This window comes from Leucoraja erinacea, chromosome 40, assembly GCF_028641065.1.
Source record: "Leucoraja erinacea ecotype New England chromosome 40, Leri_hhj_1, whole genome shotgun sequence".
Classification (NCBI taxonomy): domain Eukaryota; kingdom Metazoa; phylum Chordata; class Chondrichthyes; order Rajiformes; family Rajidae; genus Leucoraja; species Leucoraja erinaceus.
The window spans coordinates 2,863,454-2,880,166 of record NC_073416.1 but is presented as its reverse complement, the minus strand read 5'-3'; the positions used below and the strand labels follow the sequence as shown (position 1 = coordinate 2,880,166).

The 16,713-nt window shown below is 48.9% G+C and overlaps 1 protein-coding gene across 3 annotated transcripts in view; it reads right to left on the bottom strand.

The window, feature by feature from the left end:
- LOC129714719 (beta-1,4 N-acetylgalactosaminyltransferase 1-like) overlaps positions 1-16,713 on the bottom strand; it is a 35,764-nt gene that overhangs the window by 10,700 nt on the left and 8,351 nt on the right. Inside the window, exons 2-8 of one of the 3 annotated variants that reach the window (XM_055664493.1) lie at positions 15,721-15,908; positions 13,015-13,227; positions 9,275-9,436; positions 7,980-8,086; positions 7,216-7,253; positions 3,364-3,544; positions 1,454-1,546 (exon numbers count right to left, since the gene is read on the bottom strand). In XM_055664493.1, the coding sequence (XP_055520468.1) occupies positions 1,454-1,546; positions 3,364-3,544; positions 7,216-7,253; positions 7,980-8,086; positions 9,275-9,436; positions 13,015-13,227; positions 15,721-15,788 (862 nt within the window). In that variant the 5' untranslated portion in view covers positions 15,789-15,908. The remainder of the gene's footprint in view (positions 1-1,453; positions 1,547-3,363; positions 3,545-7,215; positions 7,254-7,979; positions 8,087-9,274; positions 9,437-13,014; positions 13,228-15,720; positions 15,909-16,713) is intronic. The other 2 variants (XM_055664494.1, XM_055664495.1) reach the window with 2 other exon arrangements.

Genomic DNA, 16,713 nt, shown 5'->3' with positions numbered 1-16,713 from the left:
GACAATTTACAATTTTACCAAGACGTATAGAATTAACCATATAACCATATAACAATTACAGCACAGAAACAGGCCAATCTCGACCCTTCTAGTCCGTGCCGAACACATAATCTCCCCTAGTCCCATATACCTGCGCTCAGACCATAACCCTCCATTCCCTTCCCATCCATATAACTATCCAATTTATTTTTAAATGATAAAAACGAACCTGCCTCCACCACCTTCACTGGAAGCTCATTCCATTTCTATTCTATTTGTAGGTCAATTGGCTTCGGTAAAATCGTCCAGTGTGTGTGTGTGTGTGTATGATAGTGTTAGTGTGCAGGGATCGCTGGTCAGCACGGACTCGGTGGGCCGAAGGGCCTGTTTTCACGCTGTATCTCTAAACTAAACTGAACGAAACACTAGATGGCACCTTGGAATCCTGCTTTAAAGCAAACAAAGATTTTTGTGATCATGTGGGAGGAATGAAGCGCCCAAATTCATCAAGCTGACTCAGTGGCAGTTTTGAGAGTGATTAACAGCTAAGTCAATAATTAAATATTGGGCGTCAACATCCTTGTGTGAGGTTTCAACCACAATGTCTTTGCCTCTCAGAGCCGTGAGCAAGATTAGGCCCGGGCCTGTACTGCCCAGAGCTGTCTTCATGCCCCGCCTGCATTAATGGCCTCCCCCACACTTTGCTGCAGCAGTCTACTGTCTAGGAGCACCAGGAGGGCAAACCTCTGCTGTTCATAAATCCATAGGAACAGAATTAGGCCATTCGGCCCATCAGGTCTGCTTCAACATTAAATCATGGTTGGCCGATTTCTCCCTCCCAATGTTGGGGAAGTCCAGGACAAGGGGTCACACAGTTTAAGGATAAGGGGGAAATCTTTTAGGACCGAGATGAGAAAAACATTTTTCACACAGAGAGTGGTGAATCTGTGGAACTCTCTGCCACAGAAGGTAGTTGAGGCCACACAGTTTAAGGATAAGGGGGAAGGAAGTCTTTTAGGACCGAGATGAGAAAAACATTTTTCACACAGAGAGTGGTGAATCTGTGGAATTCTCTGCCACAGAAGGTAGTTGAGGCCACACAGTTCATTGTCTATATTTAAGAGGGAGTTAGATGTGGCCCTTGTGGCTAAAGGGATCAGGGGGTTTGGAGAGAAGGCAGGTACGGGATACTGAGTTGGATGATCAGCCATGATCATATTGAATGGCGAATGGTGCAGGCTCGAAGGGCCGAATGGCCCTACTCCTGCACCTAATTTCTATGTTTCTATGTTTCTATATTGAATGGCGAATGGTGCAGGCTGGAAGGGCCGAATGGCCTACTCCTGCACCTATTGTCTATGTTTCTATGTTTCTATGAAACCTCAATTCCTCTGCCTTCTCCCCGTAACCCCTGATGCGACCGTACTAATTGAGAATCGGTCTCCGGGGGAATGTTCAAGGCAGCTGCACTAACCTGACTGACTCTTGACGTTATATAGTTTCGGGATGACGGGATGACGGATTTTGATGGTAAACGCCGCCCGGTGTCCAGGTGTCTTCAACTGCACTGAAAGACAAAGCACAACAAAGCATTGATTGACACCTGTCACTATACCTCCTCCCTCGACTCTGTCCAGGGACCCCGACCGTCCTTTCAGGTTAGGCCGAGATTCACTTGCACCTCCTCCAACCTCGTCTACTGTATCCGCTGTTCAAGATGTGGACTCTTATACATCGGCGGGCGAGACCAAACGCAGACTGGGCGATCGTTCCACGGAACACCTTCGCTCAGCCCACCTGAACCAACCTGATCTCCCGGTTGCCAAACACTTTAATTCTCCTTCCCATTCCCACACTGACCTTTCTGTCCTGGGCCTCCTCCATTGTCAGAGTGAGGCTAAACGCAAATTGGAGGAACAGCATCTCATATTTCGCTTGGGCAGCTTACACCCCAGTGGTATGAATATTGATTTCTCTCACTTCAAGTAGCCCCGGCATTCCCTCTCTCTCTATCCCTCCCCCACCCAAGTCGCACCAGCTTCTCGTTCTCACCCAACAAACAGCTAACAATGGCCTGTTTCCTTCATCACCGTTACTTTCTTGCATATCTTTCATTCATTGTTCTTTATCTCGCTACAACACAGTCCATATCTCTCGTTTCCTTTATCCCTAACCAGTCTGAAGAACGTCACCCATTCCTTCTCTCCAGAGATGCTGCCTGTCCCGCTGAGTTACTCCAGTTTCTTGTGTCTATTCCCAGTCTTAATCTGTTTCAATCAGTTTAATCTCTTAACGGTTTACTTTTTTCCCCATAGCTTTGAGCCTGCAAGTGAAAAATTACCGTTGTTTTGTGGCGAGCATAATTTAGCTTCAGTGTGGAGAAAATGATAACCAGATTCAGGGGCAGTTTCTTCCCGGCTGTTATCAGGCAACTGAACCATCCTACCCCAACCAACGAGCAGTGCTGAACAACTATCCACCTCATTGGTGACTATCCTTGATCGAAGTCTGCTGGCTTTAATAGACAATAGATGCAGGAGTAGGCCATTCGGCCCTTCGAGCCAGCACCGCCATTCAATGTGATCATGGCTGATCATCCCCAATCAGTACCCCGTTCCCGCCTTCTCCCCTGACTCCGCTATTTTTAAGAGCCCTATCTAGCTCTCCCTTGAAAGTATCCAGAGAACCGGCCTCCACTGCCATCTGAGGCAGAGAATTCCACAGACTCACAACTCTCTGTGAGAAAAAGTGTTTCCTCATCTCCATTCTAAATGGCTTACCCCCTATTCTTAAACTGTGTGTGTGGCCCCTGGTTCTGGACTCCCCCAACATCGGGAACATGTTTCCTGCCTCTAGCGTGTCCAAACCCTTAACAATCTTATATGTTTCAATAAGATTCCCTCTCATCCTTCTAAACTCCACAGAGTGTACAAGCCCAGCTGCTCCATTCTCCCAGCGTATGACAGTCCCGCCATCCCGGGAATTAACCTTGTAAACCTACGCTGCACTCCCTCAATAGCAAGAATGTCCTTCCTCAAATTAGGTGTTTAACCTTGCACTAAATGTTATCCCCTTATCCTGTATCTGTAGACTGTGAATGGACCGATTGTAATCATGTATTGTCTTTCCGCTGACTGGATAGCAGGCAATAAATGTGTGAAGAAGGGTCTCGACGCGAAACGTCACCCATTCTTTGTCAGCGGAGATGCTGCCTGTCCTGCTGAGTTCCAGCGTTTTGTGTCTCTATCTTCGCCCGCTGTACCTCGGTACACGTGACAATAAACAAAACTGAAACCGGAGGAAGGGTGAACCTCAACAAATTCGCTCAGCGACGATGAAACGCAAGAGTACTCGAACTCGCTGGAAATCGACCTGCGCACCTACCCGTGTCGGCCGTGTTGGGGTTGAAGATGGTGTTGGTGTAGGTGATGAACTGGAGCTGGCGGTTCAGGTTGTCTACCTGGGCGCTGGAGAGAGACAGGTGCATCTGCCCGGCACCGTCCACCGTCACCTCGTCCACCTCCGCAGCCACGTCAAAGGTCCCGAGCGAGGCCGTCACGTTGACCTGCGCGGAACAAGAGGCGGGAGTGAGTGAGTGAGCGAGCGGTGGGCGGGATGGAGGCCGAGGGCGTCCACATCGCTCTGTGCCCCGTTATGTGTTGACATCCACGTCTGACGAGGCAGGAAAGTAGCAGCAGGGGCAGGCCACTCAGCCCCTCTAGCCCAACCTGCCCATTCAATGTGCAGATAGACAATAGACTATAGATAATAGACAATAGGTGCAGGAGCAGGCCACTCAGCCCCTCTAGCCCAACCTGCCCATTCAATGTGCAGATAGACAATAGACTATAGACAATAGGAGCAGGAGCAGGCCACTTGGCCCCTCTAGCCCAACCTGCCCATTCAATGTGCAGATAGACAATAGACTATAGATAATAGACAATAGGTGCAGGAGCAGGCCACTCGGCCCCTCTAGCCCAACCTGCCCATTCAACGTGCACTTGCTGGCTTACACCGAAGGTAGACACAAAATGCTGGCGTAACTCAGCGGGACGGGCAGCATCTCTGGAGAGAAGGAAGGGGTGACGTTCTTGCGTTAGACCCTTCATCAGACTGATGTCAGGGGAGAGGGAGGCACAGAGATAAGGAAGTGTAAGGTGTGAAAATGGGACAAAGGGCCAAACATACATTTAACACATACTATAAAAACGCAGAGACTGCCATCTCCCCATGGCCCCTAACACACATACTGTTCAAGAACCTGTCCATCTCTGCCTTAAAAATATCCATTTGAGTTTGGGTTAGGTTTGCACAGTCTGATACGTCTTGGTTTCAAAATGTCACTTAAAACCTGTGGTATACTCTCACCGCCCAAGCAACAGTCGACATTGGCACAAGAGTTACGCAGACTTTCTAAATTTGGTTGTGTCATCGATATTTGTAATATCACTGAAACCTGATACTGTTCTCTTTAAAATAACACTAATTACTCTGGCGTCTCCATTCCAGTCTGGTTAGGCATTGTTCTCGTCCCAGCCTCAACTTCCTCCTCCGACAGCTCGTTCCATGCACCCAGCACCCTTTGTGTCAGAAAGGTTACTCCCGGTTACCCCCTCAGTAGGGTTGCCGACTTTCCCGCTCCAAAATAAGGGACAAGAGGTCAAAATATGGGAGACACATTCCCGACGGCAATTCGTTGAGCGACTGGGCCGTGGCTGGGTGAATGATGAGTTGGCCCCGGGTGCTGGACTGCACACAAAGCCCAGCCGGCGGGGACCAGCTGTGAGGGGTTTTGGCCCGGGGGCCGAACGCACAGTCCGGCGCTCCGTCCAACTCATGAACCGATGATCGGCCGTGGGGGGGTGGAGAAGGTGGTGGTGTTGGCGGTAAGCGAAGGTCCGAAGGTTCGGACAGCTGGCCGGGCTGCGGACCGACCGACGGGGCCACGGGCGAGACTCTGCTGCTGCTGCTGCTGCTGCACTCCACGGGCTGCACTACGTCGGGACGGGTGAGGCAGGGCCGGACGACCAGACAGTCCCCTCGACCCGAGTAGTAGCGGTCAAATACGGGACAAGGGCGGTCCCGTACGGGACAAACCAATTTAACCCAAAATATACGGGATGTCCCGGCTAATACAGGACAGTTAGCAACCCTGCCCCGCAGGTTCCTGTTAAATCTTTGTTCCCTTAACTTAAACCTATGCCAGAGGGTGGAAGTTCAAAGGTGGCTTCTTGCCGAGCATCAGAATCAGGCAGTCACAATACACCTTTGGTTAGGCCGCATTTGGAGCATTGCGTGCAGTTTTGGTCGCCCCGTCATAGGAAGGGTGTGAAGGCTTTGGACAGGGTGCAGAGGAGGTTTACCAGGATACTGCCTGGACTGGAGGGTATTAGCTATCAGGAGAGGTTGGTCAAACTTGGATCGTTTGCTCTGGAACGTTGTAGGCCGAAGGGGGACCTGATCGAAGTATATCATGGTACTAACACCATCATCAAGTATGCAGATGATACAACGGTGATTGGCCTCATCAGCAACAACGATGAGCTGGCCCACAGGGAGGAGGTCCAGCACTTAGCAGCATGGTGCGCTGACAACAACCTGGCCCTTAACTCCAAGAAGACCAAGGAGCTCATTGTAGACTTCAGGAAGTCCAGAGGCGGCACGCACACCCCCATCCACATTAACGGGACGGAGGTGGAACGTGTTTCTAGCTTCAGGTTCCTGGGAGTCAACATCTCCGATGACCTCTCTTGGACCCACAATACCTCTACTCTGATCAAGAAGGCTCATCAGCGTCTCTTCTTCCTGAGGAGACTGAAGAAGGTCCATCTGTCTCCTCAGATCCTGGTGAACTTCTACCGCTGCACCATCGAGAGCATCCTTACCAACTGCATCACAGTATGGTATGGCAACTGCTCTGTCTCCGACCGGAAGGCATTGCAGAGGGTGGTGAAAATTGCCCAACGCATCACCGGTTCCTCACTCCCCTCCATTGAGTCTGTCCAAAGCAAGCGCTGTCTGCGGAGGGCGCTCAGCATCGCCAAGGACTGCTCTCACCCCAACCATGGACTGTTTACCCTCCTACCATCCGGGAGGCACTACAGGTCTCTCCGCTGCCGAACCAGCAGGTCGAGGAACAGCTTCTTTCCGGCGGCTGTCACTCTACTCAACAACGTACCTCGATGACTGCCAATCACCAGCCCCCCCCCCCCGACACTTATTATTATTTATTCAAATCGTTTGCTATGTCGCTCTTTAAGGGAGATGCTAAATGCATTTCATTGTCTCTGTACTGTACACTGACAATGACAATTAAAATTGAATCTGAATCAGAATCAAACTGTGAGACGGTAGACAGTCACAACCTTTTCCCCAGGGTGAAAATGTTCAAGGGTTTGACTAGAATGATCCCAGGAATGAGTGGGTTAACCTATGATGAGCGTTTGTCGGCACTGGGCCTGCACTCGCTGGAGTTTAGAAGGATGAGGGGACACCTCATTGAAACGTACAGAACAGTGAAAGGCCTGGATAGAGTGGATGTGGAGAGGATGTTTCCACTAGTGGGAGAGTCTAGGACCAGAGGTCACAGCCTCAGAATTAAAGGGCGTTCTTTTAGGAAGGAGATGAGGAGGAATTTCTTTAGTCAGAGGGTGGTGAATCTGTGGAATTCATTGCCACACAGACGGCTGTGGAGGCCACAAGTCAGTGGATATTTTTAAGGCCGAGATGGATAGATTCTTGATTAGTACGGGTGTCAGAGGTTATGGGGAGAAGGCAGGAGAATGGGGTTGGGAGGGAGAGATAGATCAGCTGTGATTGAATGGCGGAGTAGAGTTGATGGGCCGAATGGCCTAATTCTAGTATTCTTTATGACCTTATACTCTTATGACTAGAGGGCATTAAGGGCAGTGGCGGACTGGGTCTAAAAATATTGGTTGCCAGGAGACAAAGGGGCCCACTTCATCAGGGGCCTACTTGATATAGGGGGCCCACTTCATCAGGGGCCTACTTGCCATCAGGCAAGCTGACACCCTGGCCAGCCCGCCATTAATTAAGGGCCTGTCCCACATTCACAACCTAATTCATGACCTCTGCCGAGTTTGCCTTTGAGTCATACTCGCGAGGTCGTAGTTAAGTCGTAGCGGATGTGAGTGGTATTTGGCGCTGTTCTACAGGCACGTGGATACATTGTACATTAACCTGGCCTTATTGAAGCTAAATGAATAAAAATCTTACCTCATAACGACGCCAATTTTTTGCTTGCAGGCTCAAACCTATGGGGAAACAAACGGAAGGCTTAGCGGAGCAGGGTAGGCACACAATACTGGAGTAACTCAGCGGGACAGGCAGCATCTCTGGAGTGAAGGAATGGGCGACGTTTCGGGTCGAGACCCTTCTTCAGAGTCGGGGGGGAGGGAAATGAGTTCAGACCAAATCAGAGCCGGCACCGATGGCCAAGGAGCCCACAATGGTTCATTGTTGTTTGTACCACTGGGTTGCAAGCTACTGGGGCAGAATATGAGGCGCCGTTTCTGCAGTTTGCATGCGAACTGGCAACGGCCCGGTTTTACATGTGCAAACACGCTCCTCTTGTGGCTCAGACAAGAAAGAGGCAGCAGCCACAATGTCATTCCCGAACTAGCTGAAGCATGTTCAATGGCCCGCTTTGAAAAGGGAATGGGAGAGGAACATTTGGCAAGGAACGTGTGGGGGGAATACACCCTCAGGAGAGTGAGGGGGGATCTTATAGAAACTTACAACATTCTTAAGGGGTTGGACAGGCTAGATGCAGGAAGATTGCTCCCGATGTTGGGGAAGTCCAGGACAAGGGGTCACAGCTTAAGGATAAGGGGGAAATCTTTTAAGACCGAGATGAGAAGAACATTTTTCCTCGGCAGGGAATTCCACAAATGGCAGGGAATTCCACAAATCCTCGGAAATCTTCTCTGCGCCCTTTCCAGCCCGACAACACCTTTCGTGGAAGCCCTTCTTACTCTAACCTGGTATTAAGATGGATTTCAATGGTCGCACCTCGACACCTTGTATTGGATACTCCAGAGGGGAGTTTGCTCGGGCGATGAGCAGAGTGTCGGCTGAAGTCTTCGTCCTGGGGATAGAACAAGAAAGAAAGACAATAGTCAATAGTCAATAGACAATAGGTGCAGGAGTAGAGGCCAGCACCACCATTCAATGTGATCATGGCTGATCATCCCCAATCAGTTCCCCGTTCCTGCCTTCTCCCCATATCCCCTGACTGCGCTATCTTTAAGAGCCCTATCTAGCTCTCTCTTGAAAGCATCCAGAGAACCGGCCTCCACCTCCAGAATTCCACAGACTCACAACCCTCTGGGTGAAAAAGTTTTTCCTCGTCTCCGTTCTAAATGGCCGACCCCTTATTCTCAAACTGTGTGTGTGGCCCCTGGTTCTGGGCTCCCCCAACATCGGGAACATGTTTCCTGCCTCTAGCGTGTCCAATCCCTTAATAATCTTATATGTTTCAAATGAGATATCCTCTCATCCTTCTAAATTCCAGTGCGTACAAGCCTAATCGCTCCATTCTTTCAACATATGACAGTCCCGCCATCCCGGGAATTAACCTGGTGGCAATGAATGTCGAACCACTGGAGAAACGTACAAAATTCCTAAGGGGTTGGACAGGCTAGATGCAGGAAGATTGTTCCCGATGTTGGGGAAGTCCAGAACAAGAGGGTAGTTGAGGCCAGTTCATTGGCTATATTTAAGAGGGAGTTAGATGTGGCCCTTGTGGCTAAGGGGATCAGGGGGTATGAAGAGAAGGCAGGTACGGGATACTGAGTTGGATGATCAGCCATGATCATATTGAATGGCGAATGGTGCAGGCTCGAAGGGCCGAATGGCCTCTACTCCTGCACCTAATTTCTATGTTCCTATGTTTCTAAGGGGTCACAGTTTAAGGATAAGGGGGAAATCCTTTAGGACCAAGATGAGAAAAACATTTTTTTTTCACACACAGAGAGTGGTGAATCTGTGGAATTCTCTGCCACAGAAGGTAGTTGAGGCCACACAGTTCATTGGCTATATTTAAGAGGGAGTTAGATGTGGCCCTTGTGGCTAAAGGGATCAGGGGGTATGGAGAGAAGGCAGGGATGGGATACTGAGTTGGATGATCAGCCGTGATCATATTGAGTGGCGGTGCAGGCTCGAAGGGCCGAATGGCCTCTACTCCTGCACCTATTGTCTATGTTTCTGTGTTTCTACGATACCAAGATGGACATTTTTGGGACGTGGTGGATCCATGATGAACGGTGTGCCGTACCTTTGCTGAAAGTGTTGGTACTCTTTCTCTCTCCTCTGCTTCACCTCATGCCGTTCGGCTGCATTGAAGGCCGTCTCCAGCTCAGTCACAGTGCTCCAGTTAAGCATGCCCCCGAGTGAGGATTCTTCCTTTTCACATTTGCAATCCTTTCTTGTCAGCTGCCTGGAGAGGAAGATGAACTCAAGAGTTTAAACCTAGTTGTGATCTTCAGGTAGAAGGTACAGGAGCCTGAAGACTGCAACGTCCAGGTTCAGGAATAGCTACTTCCCCACAGCCATCAGGCTATTAAACCTGGCTCGGCCAAAACTCTGAAGAAGCGTTTTGGCCCGAAACGTTGCCTATTTCCTTCGCTCCATAGATGCTGCTGCACCCGCCGAGTTTCTCCAGCTTTTTTGTCCACCTTCGATTTTCCAGCATCTGCAGTTCCTCCTTAAACATTAATAACCCATTATCTGTTATTTGCACTTGATCAGTTTATTTATTCATGTGTGTGTGTATATTTATATCATGGTATATGGACACGCTGATCTGTTTTGTAGTAAATGCCTACTATGTTCTGTTGTGCTGAAGCAAAGCAAGAATTTCATTGCCCTATACAGGGACACATGACAATAAACTCACTTGAACTTGAACTTGATGGTCGACCGAAGACAAACAAAATGCTGGAGTAACTCAGCGGGACTGACCGCATCTCTGGAGAGGAGACCCTTCTTGAAACGTCGCCCATTCCTTCTCTCCAGAGACGCTGCCTGTCCCGCTGAGTTACTCCAGCTTCTTGGGTCTGTTCAAACCAGGATATGCAGTTCCTTCCTAATCACTTCAGACAGAGTCCTGTGTTCATAGATATCGGTATTTTTCATTAGTGCAATGGATAGGCCTGGATGGAGTGGGTGTGGAGAGGATGTTTCCACTAGTGGGAGAGTCTAGGACCAGAGGCCACAGCCTCAGGATTAAAGGGCGTTCCTTTCGGAAGGAGATGAGGAGGAATTTCTTTAGCCAGAGGGTGGTGAATCTGTGGAATTCATTGCCACAGACAGCTGTGGAGGCCACAAGTCAGTGGATATTTTTAAGGATATTTTCCGCTAAACTAAACTCTAAATTAAAATATCAACTAGATCAACAGTTCATTTCATAGGTTCATAAGTGATCGGAGCAGAATTAAGCCATTCGGCCCATCAAGTCTACTCCGCCATTCGATCATGGCTGATCTATCTCTCCCTCCCAACCCCATTCTCCTGCCTTCTCCCCATAACCCCTGACACCCGCACTAATCAAGAATCTATGCATCTCTGACTTAAATATATCCACTGACTTGGCCTCCACAGCCGTCTGTGGCAAAGAATTCTACAGATTCACCACCCTCTGACGAAAGAAATTCCTCCTCATCTCCTTTCTAAAGGTACGTCCTTTTATTCTGAGGCTGTGCCCTCTGGTTCTAGACTCTCCCACTGTTAGAAACATGTTCGAGGCCCTTGCACACACGGTATTTGTTTTGCTCTTGTCTTCCCAACAAATTCTCTTGAACGACTCAGTTTCATTTTTGTCTATATGCAGGGCAATACAAACATTGTCAAGCTAATCTGTCTGTAATCTAATCCTTTTACAGCCAATATAAGTTTGAATGCATGGCTGCTAAAAGCAACATGATGTATAGTATCTGAAGATGGACACAAAAAGCTGGAGTAATTAAGCGGGACAATAGACAATAGACAATAGGTGCAGGAGTTGGCCATTCGGCCCCTCGAACCAGCACCGCCACTCAATGTGATCATGGCTGATCATCCCCAATCAGTACCCCGTTCCTGCCTTCTCCCCATATCCCCTGACTCCACTATCTTTAAGAGCCCTGTCTAGCTCTCTCTTGAAAGCATCCAGAGAACCGGCCTCCACCGCCCTCTGAGGCAGAGAATTCCACAGACTCACCACTCTCTGTGAGAAAAAGTGTTTCCTCGTCTCCGTTCTAAATGGCATACCCCTTATTCTTAAACTGTGTGTGTGGCCCCTGGTTCTGGACTCCCCCGACATCGGGAACATGTTTCCTGCCTCTACTGTGTCCAAACCCTTAATAATCTTATATGTTTCAATAGGATCACCTCTCATCCTTCTAAACTCCAGAGTGTACAAGCCCAGCCGCTCCATTCTCTCAGCATTTGACAGTCCTGCCATCCCGGGAATTAACCTGGTGAACCTACGCTGCACTCCCTCAATAGCAAGAATGTCCTTCCGCAAATTAGGGGACCAAAACTGCACACAATACTCCAGGTGTGGTCTCACTAGGGCCCTGTACAACTGCAGGAGGACCTCTTTGCTCCTATACTTGTTATAAAGGCCAACATGCCATTTGCTTTCTTCACTGCCTGCTGTACCTGCATGCTTACTTTCATGGACTGATGAACAAGGACCCCCAGATCCCGTTGTACTTCCACTTTTCCCAACTTGAGCGACAGGGAGAGAGGTTGGGCAGGCTGGGACTGTATTCCTTGCAGGATGAGGGTTGATGTTATAGACGTGTACAATATAATGAGAGGACTAGGTAGAGACACAGAGTCTTTTACCCAGAGTCGGGGAACTAAGAAATGGAGGACATAGATGGGGCATGTTGGTCGGCATGGGCAAGTTGGGCCGAAGGGCCTGTTTCCGTGCTGTGTGACTATATATTCAGATGACGCTCAGAAGATCATGACTCAATGCCTGAGTTTTATTCTTAGAAGCTTGTGTGAGAATTAATACACAGGATACATCTATTTATATAATGTACTTTGTGTAAACATGGAGCTGGATTGAATCAACAGGAGAAGGATAGGTGACGGGACATCCTAAACATTAACATTGGCATCAAACAGCTAACATGGACAGCAGACCACAAAAGGGAAGAAAGCTCAGAGGTTCACAAGTGATAGGAGCAGAATTAGGCCATTCGGCCCATCACGCCTACTCCGCCATTCAATCATGGCTGATCTATCTCTCCCCCCCAACCCCATTCTCCTACCTTCCCCCCTCCCCCATAAACCCCTGACACTCATCAAGAATCTATCGATCTATCTCTGCCTTAAAAATATCCATGGACTTGGCCTCCACAGCCGTCTGCAGCAATGAATTCCACAGATTCACCACCCTCTGACTAAAGAGATTCCACCTCATCAGCCCAAAGAAGGGTCAGGAGGGAGAGATAGATAAGCCATGATTGAATGGCGGAGTAGACTTGATGGGCCGAATGGCCTAATTCTGCCCCAAAAATTATGACCTTAACCTTTTTACTTTTGCATTTGCCGATCGCAAGGCCAGCAGCATCATCAAGGACCAGTCTCACTCCCGGCCACTCCCTCTTCTCCCCTCTGGCAAGAGGTACAGAAATGTGAAAACGAACGCACACACACCTCCAGATTCAGAGACAGTTTCTTCCCAGCTGTTATCAGGCAACTGAATCATCCTCCCACAACCAGAGAGCGGTGCTGAACTACTATCTACCTCATTGGAGACCCTCGGACTATCCTTGATCGGACTTTGCTGGCTTTACCTTGCACTAAACGTTATTCCCTTATCATGTATCTGTACACTGTGGACGGCTCGATTGTAATCATGTGTTGTCTTTCCGCTGACTGGTTAGCACGCAACAAAAGCTTTTCATTGTACCTCGGTACACGTGACAGTAAACTGAACTGAACTAAATGATTTCTAATATCAGTAACTGATATTTGATACCCAATTTTCATTTGGTACCTTGCAGAGAAGAAACTCACCTGACCACCGACTCTTTCCATCTGAACATTGAACCATTCAGCAGAGATTTCGTGAATTCATAATTGTGCTGGCCGTATGGAATGCTTTCCATTTGATAGTGAATGTCCACGGCCATCCTATACCGCCATTTGGTCCCAGTGAGTTCGCACAGCACGCCAACCACAACAGCCACCAGAAGCGAGGTGCAGGCGATCTTCTTCAATGGACGCATCCTGGAAACGTTAAGAGGAGGACAATGAGCATGTTTCTTCCAAGAATGTTTTACTTGCAATTGCAATATAATGGGCGGCACGGTGTCGCAGCGGGTGGAGCTGCTGCCTCACGGCGCCAGAGACCCGGGTTCCATCGACTACGGGCGCTTGTCTTAAGGGGTTGGACAGGCTAGATGCAGGAAGATTGTTCCCGATGTTAGGGAAGTCCAGAACAAGGGGTCACAGCGTAAGGATAAGGGGGAAATCCTTTAAAACCGAGATGAGAAGAACTTTTTTCACACAGAGAGTGGTGAATCTCTGAAACTCTCTGCTGCAGAGGCCAGTTCATTGGCTATATTTAAGAGGGAGTTAGATGTGGCCCTTGTGGCTAAGGGGATCAGGGGGTATGGAGAGAAGGCAGGTACGGGATACTGAGTTGGATGATCAGCCATGATCATATTGAATGGCGGTGCAGGCTCGAAGGGCCGAATGGCCTACTCCTGCACCTAATTTCTATGTTTCTATGTTTGTCTGTACTGAGTTTGTACGTTCTCCCCGTGACCTGCGTGGGTTTTCTCCGGGCGCTCCGGTTTCCCCCCACACTCCAAAGACGTCGAGGTTTGTACTTAAATCGGCGTTTTAATCGGTAAAAATTGTAAATCGTCCCCCTAATGTGTCAGACACTGTTAGATGGTTGGCGCAGACTCGGTGGGCTGAGGGACCTGTTGTATCTCTAAAGTCTTAAGTCTAAGGAGGATGCAGAGGATAGACAGAGTTGACGTGGATAAGCTTTTCCCACTGAGAGTAGGGAAGATTCAAACAAGGGGACATGACTTGAGAATTAAGGGACTGAAGTTTAGGGGGAACTTCTTTACTCGGAGAGTGGTAGCGGTGTGGAATGAGCTTCCAGTGAAGGTGGTGGAGGCAGGTTCGTTTTTATCATTTAAAAATAAATTGGATAGTTATATGGATGGGAAGGGAATGGAGGGTTATGGTCTGAGCGCAGGTATATGGGACTAGGGGAGATTATGTGTTCGGCACGGACTAGAAGGGTCGAGATGGCCTGTTTTCTGTGCTGTAATTGTTATATGGTTATATGATGCATAACATAAGGAATGACACAAGTTATAGGAGTAGAATTAGGCCATTCGGCCCATCAAGTCTACCCCGCCATTCAATCATGGCTGATCTATCTCTCCCTCCTAACCCCATTCTCCTGCCTTTTCCCCCGTAACCCCCGACGCTCTTTGAGCAAGGGGCAGAGGGGTAAACCAACGGTCGAGGCAAGGCAGCAAAATTTGTCCTGGTGATGGTGGGAAAGGTGGATGAAGGTTGTGGGCCAAACGCAGACAAATGGCCTGGGCTGCTTGCGTCCGGATGGCATGAACATTGAATTCTCCCAGTTTTGCTAGCCCTTGCTGTCTCCTCCCCTTCCTTAACCCTCGAGCTGTCTCCTCCCTTCCCCCGCCCTCGGGCTCCTCCTCTCCTCCCTTTTTCCTTCCTTCTCCCCCCCCCCCCCCCCCCCCATCAGTCTGAAGAAGGGGTTTGGCCCGAAACGTTGCCTATTTCCTTCGCTCCATAGATGCTGCTGCACCCGCTGAGTCTCTCCAACATTTTTGTGTACCACTGGATAATTTAGTTGAGGCTGGGACTATTGCAATGTCTAAGAAACATTTAGACAGGTGTTTAAGAAGGAACTGCTGATGTTGGAAAATCGAAGGTAGACAAAAATGCTGGAGAAACTCAGCGGGTGCAGCAGCATCTATGGAGCGAAGGAAATAGGCAACGTTTCGGGACGAAACCCTTCTTCAGATGGATCTGAAGGTACATGAATAGGACAGGTTTGGAGGGATATGGGTCAAACGCAGGCAGGTAGGACTAGTATAGACGGGACATGTTGGGTCGGTGTGGGCAAGTTGGGCCGAAGGGCCTGTTTCCACACTGTATCACTCTATGACTAGTGATAGTCTTGTACTCGCTAGAATTTAGGAGATTGAGGGGGGATCTTATAGAAACTTACAAAATTCTTAAGGGGTTGGACAGGCTAGATGCAGGAAGATTGTTCCCGATGTTGGGGAAGTCCAGGACAAGGGGTCACAGCTTAAGGATAGAGGGGAAATCCTTTAGGACCGAGATGAGGAAAACATTTTTTTTCACACACAGAGAGTGGTGAATCTGTGGAATTCTCTGCCACAGAAGGTAGTTGAGGCCACAGTTCATTGTCTATATTTAAGAGGGAGTTAGATGTGGCCCTTGTGGCTAAAGGGATCAGGGGGTATGGAGAGAAGGCAGGTACAGGATACTGAGTTGGATGATCAGCCATGATCATATTGAATGGCGAATGGTGCAGGCTCGAAGGGCCGAATGGCCTCTACTCCTGCACCTATTGTCTATGTTTCTGAAGTGACTCACGAACTGCCTCTGTTCCCGCATGCCCAAATGTGGTACACACCCAGACAGCGACTGCCCTGTTTGGTTTTTGCTTCATTTAGTATAGAGAAACCACACATGTACCTTCCAAAAAGGCATGAAGTATTGCTCAACAAACGGGCCTTCAATCTTTTGCGGGTTGCTGCCGTCATCCGCGATTACAATGGTGACGGTGGGATAAAACCTCCTAATGCTCGATATCAGCTCTCTCAGCTTGTCGTAGCGCAGGAATGTTTTGGTGGCGATCGTCACCAACGCACTGACGTTATATCCTAAAACACAGAGAAGAAAAGGTGACCACCTTTTCCTTGAAGTGGCTTATAACCTATTTTCTATGTTTCTATGTAGTGTAGATGGGACATGTTGGGTTGGTGTGGGCAAGTTGGGCTGAAGGGCCTGTATCACTGTATGACTCTAGTGTAGTGGACTGTCTTATGAAGAAAGACTGGATAGACTTGGTTTATACTCTCTAGAATTTAGAAGATTGAGAGGGGATCTTATAGAAACTTACAAAATTCTTAAGGGGTTGGACAGGCTAGATGCAGGAAGATTGTTCCCGATGTTGGGGAAGTCCAGGACAAGGGGTCACAGCTTAAGGATAAAGGGGAAATCCTTTAAAACCGAGATGAGGAAAAACATTTTTCACACAGAGAGTGGTGAATCTCTGGAACTCTCTGCCGCAGAGGGTAGTTGAGGCCACAGTTCATTGGCTATATTTAAGAGGGAGTTAGATGTGGCCCTTGTGGCTAAGGGGATCAGGGGGTATGGAGAGAAGGCAGGTACGGGATACTGAGTTGGATGATCAGCCATGATCATATTGAATGGCGGTGCAGGCTCGAAGGGCCGAATGGCCTCTACTCCTGCACCTAATTTCTATGTTTCTATGTTCTATGTAGATGGGACATGTTGGGTCGGTGTGGGCAAGTTGGGCTGAGGGCCTGTTTCCACACTGTATCACTCTATGACTAGTGTAGATGGGGCACGTTGGGCCAGTGTGGGTAAGATGGGCTGAAGGGCCTGTTTCCACACTGTATCACTCTATGACTCTTATAAACTTAACTGTGGGGGAGGACCCTG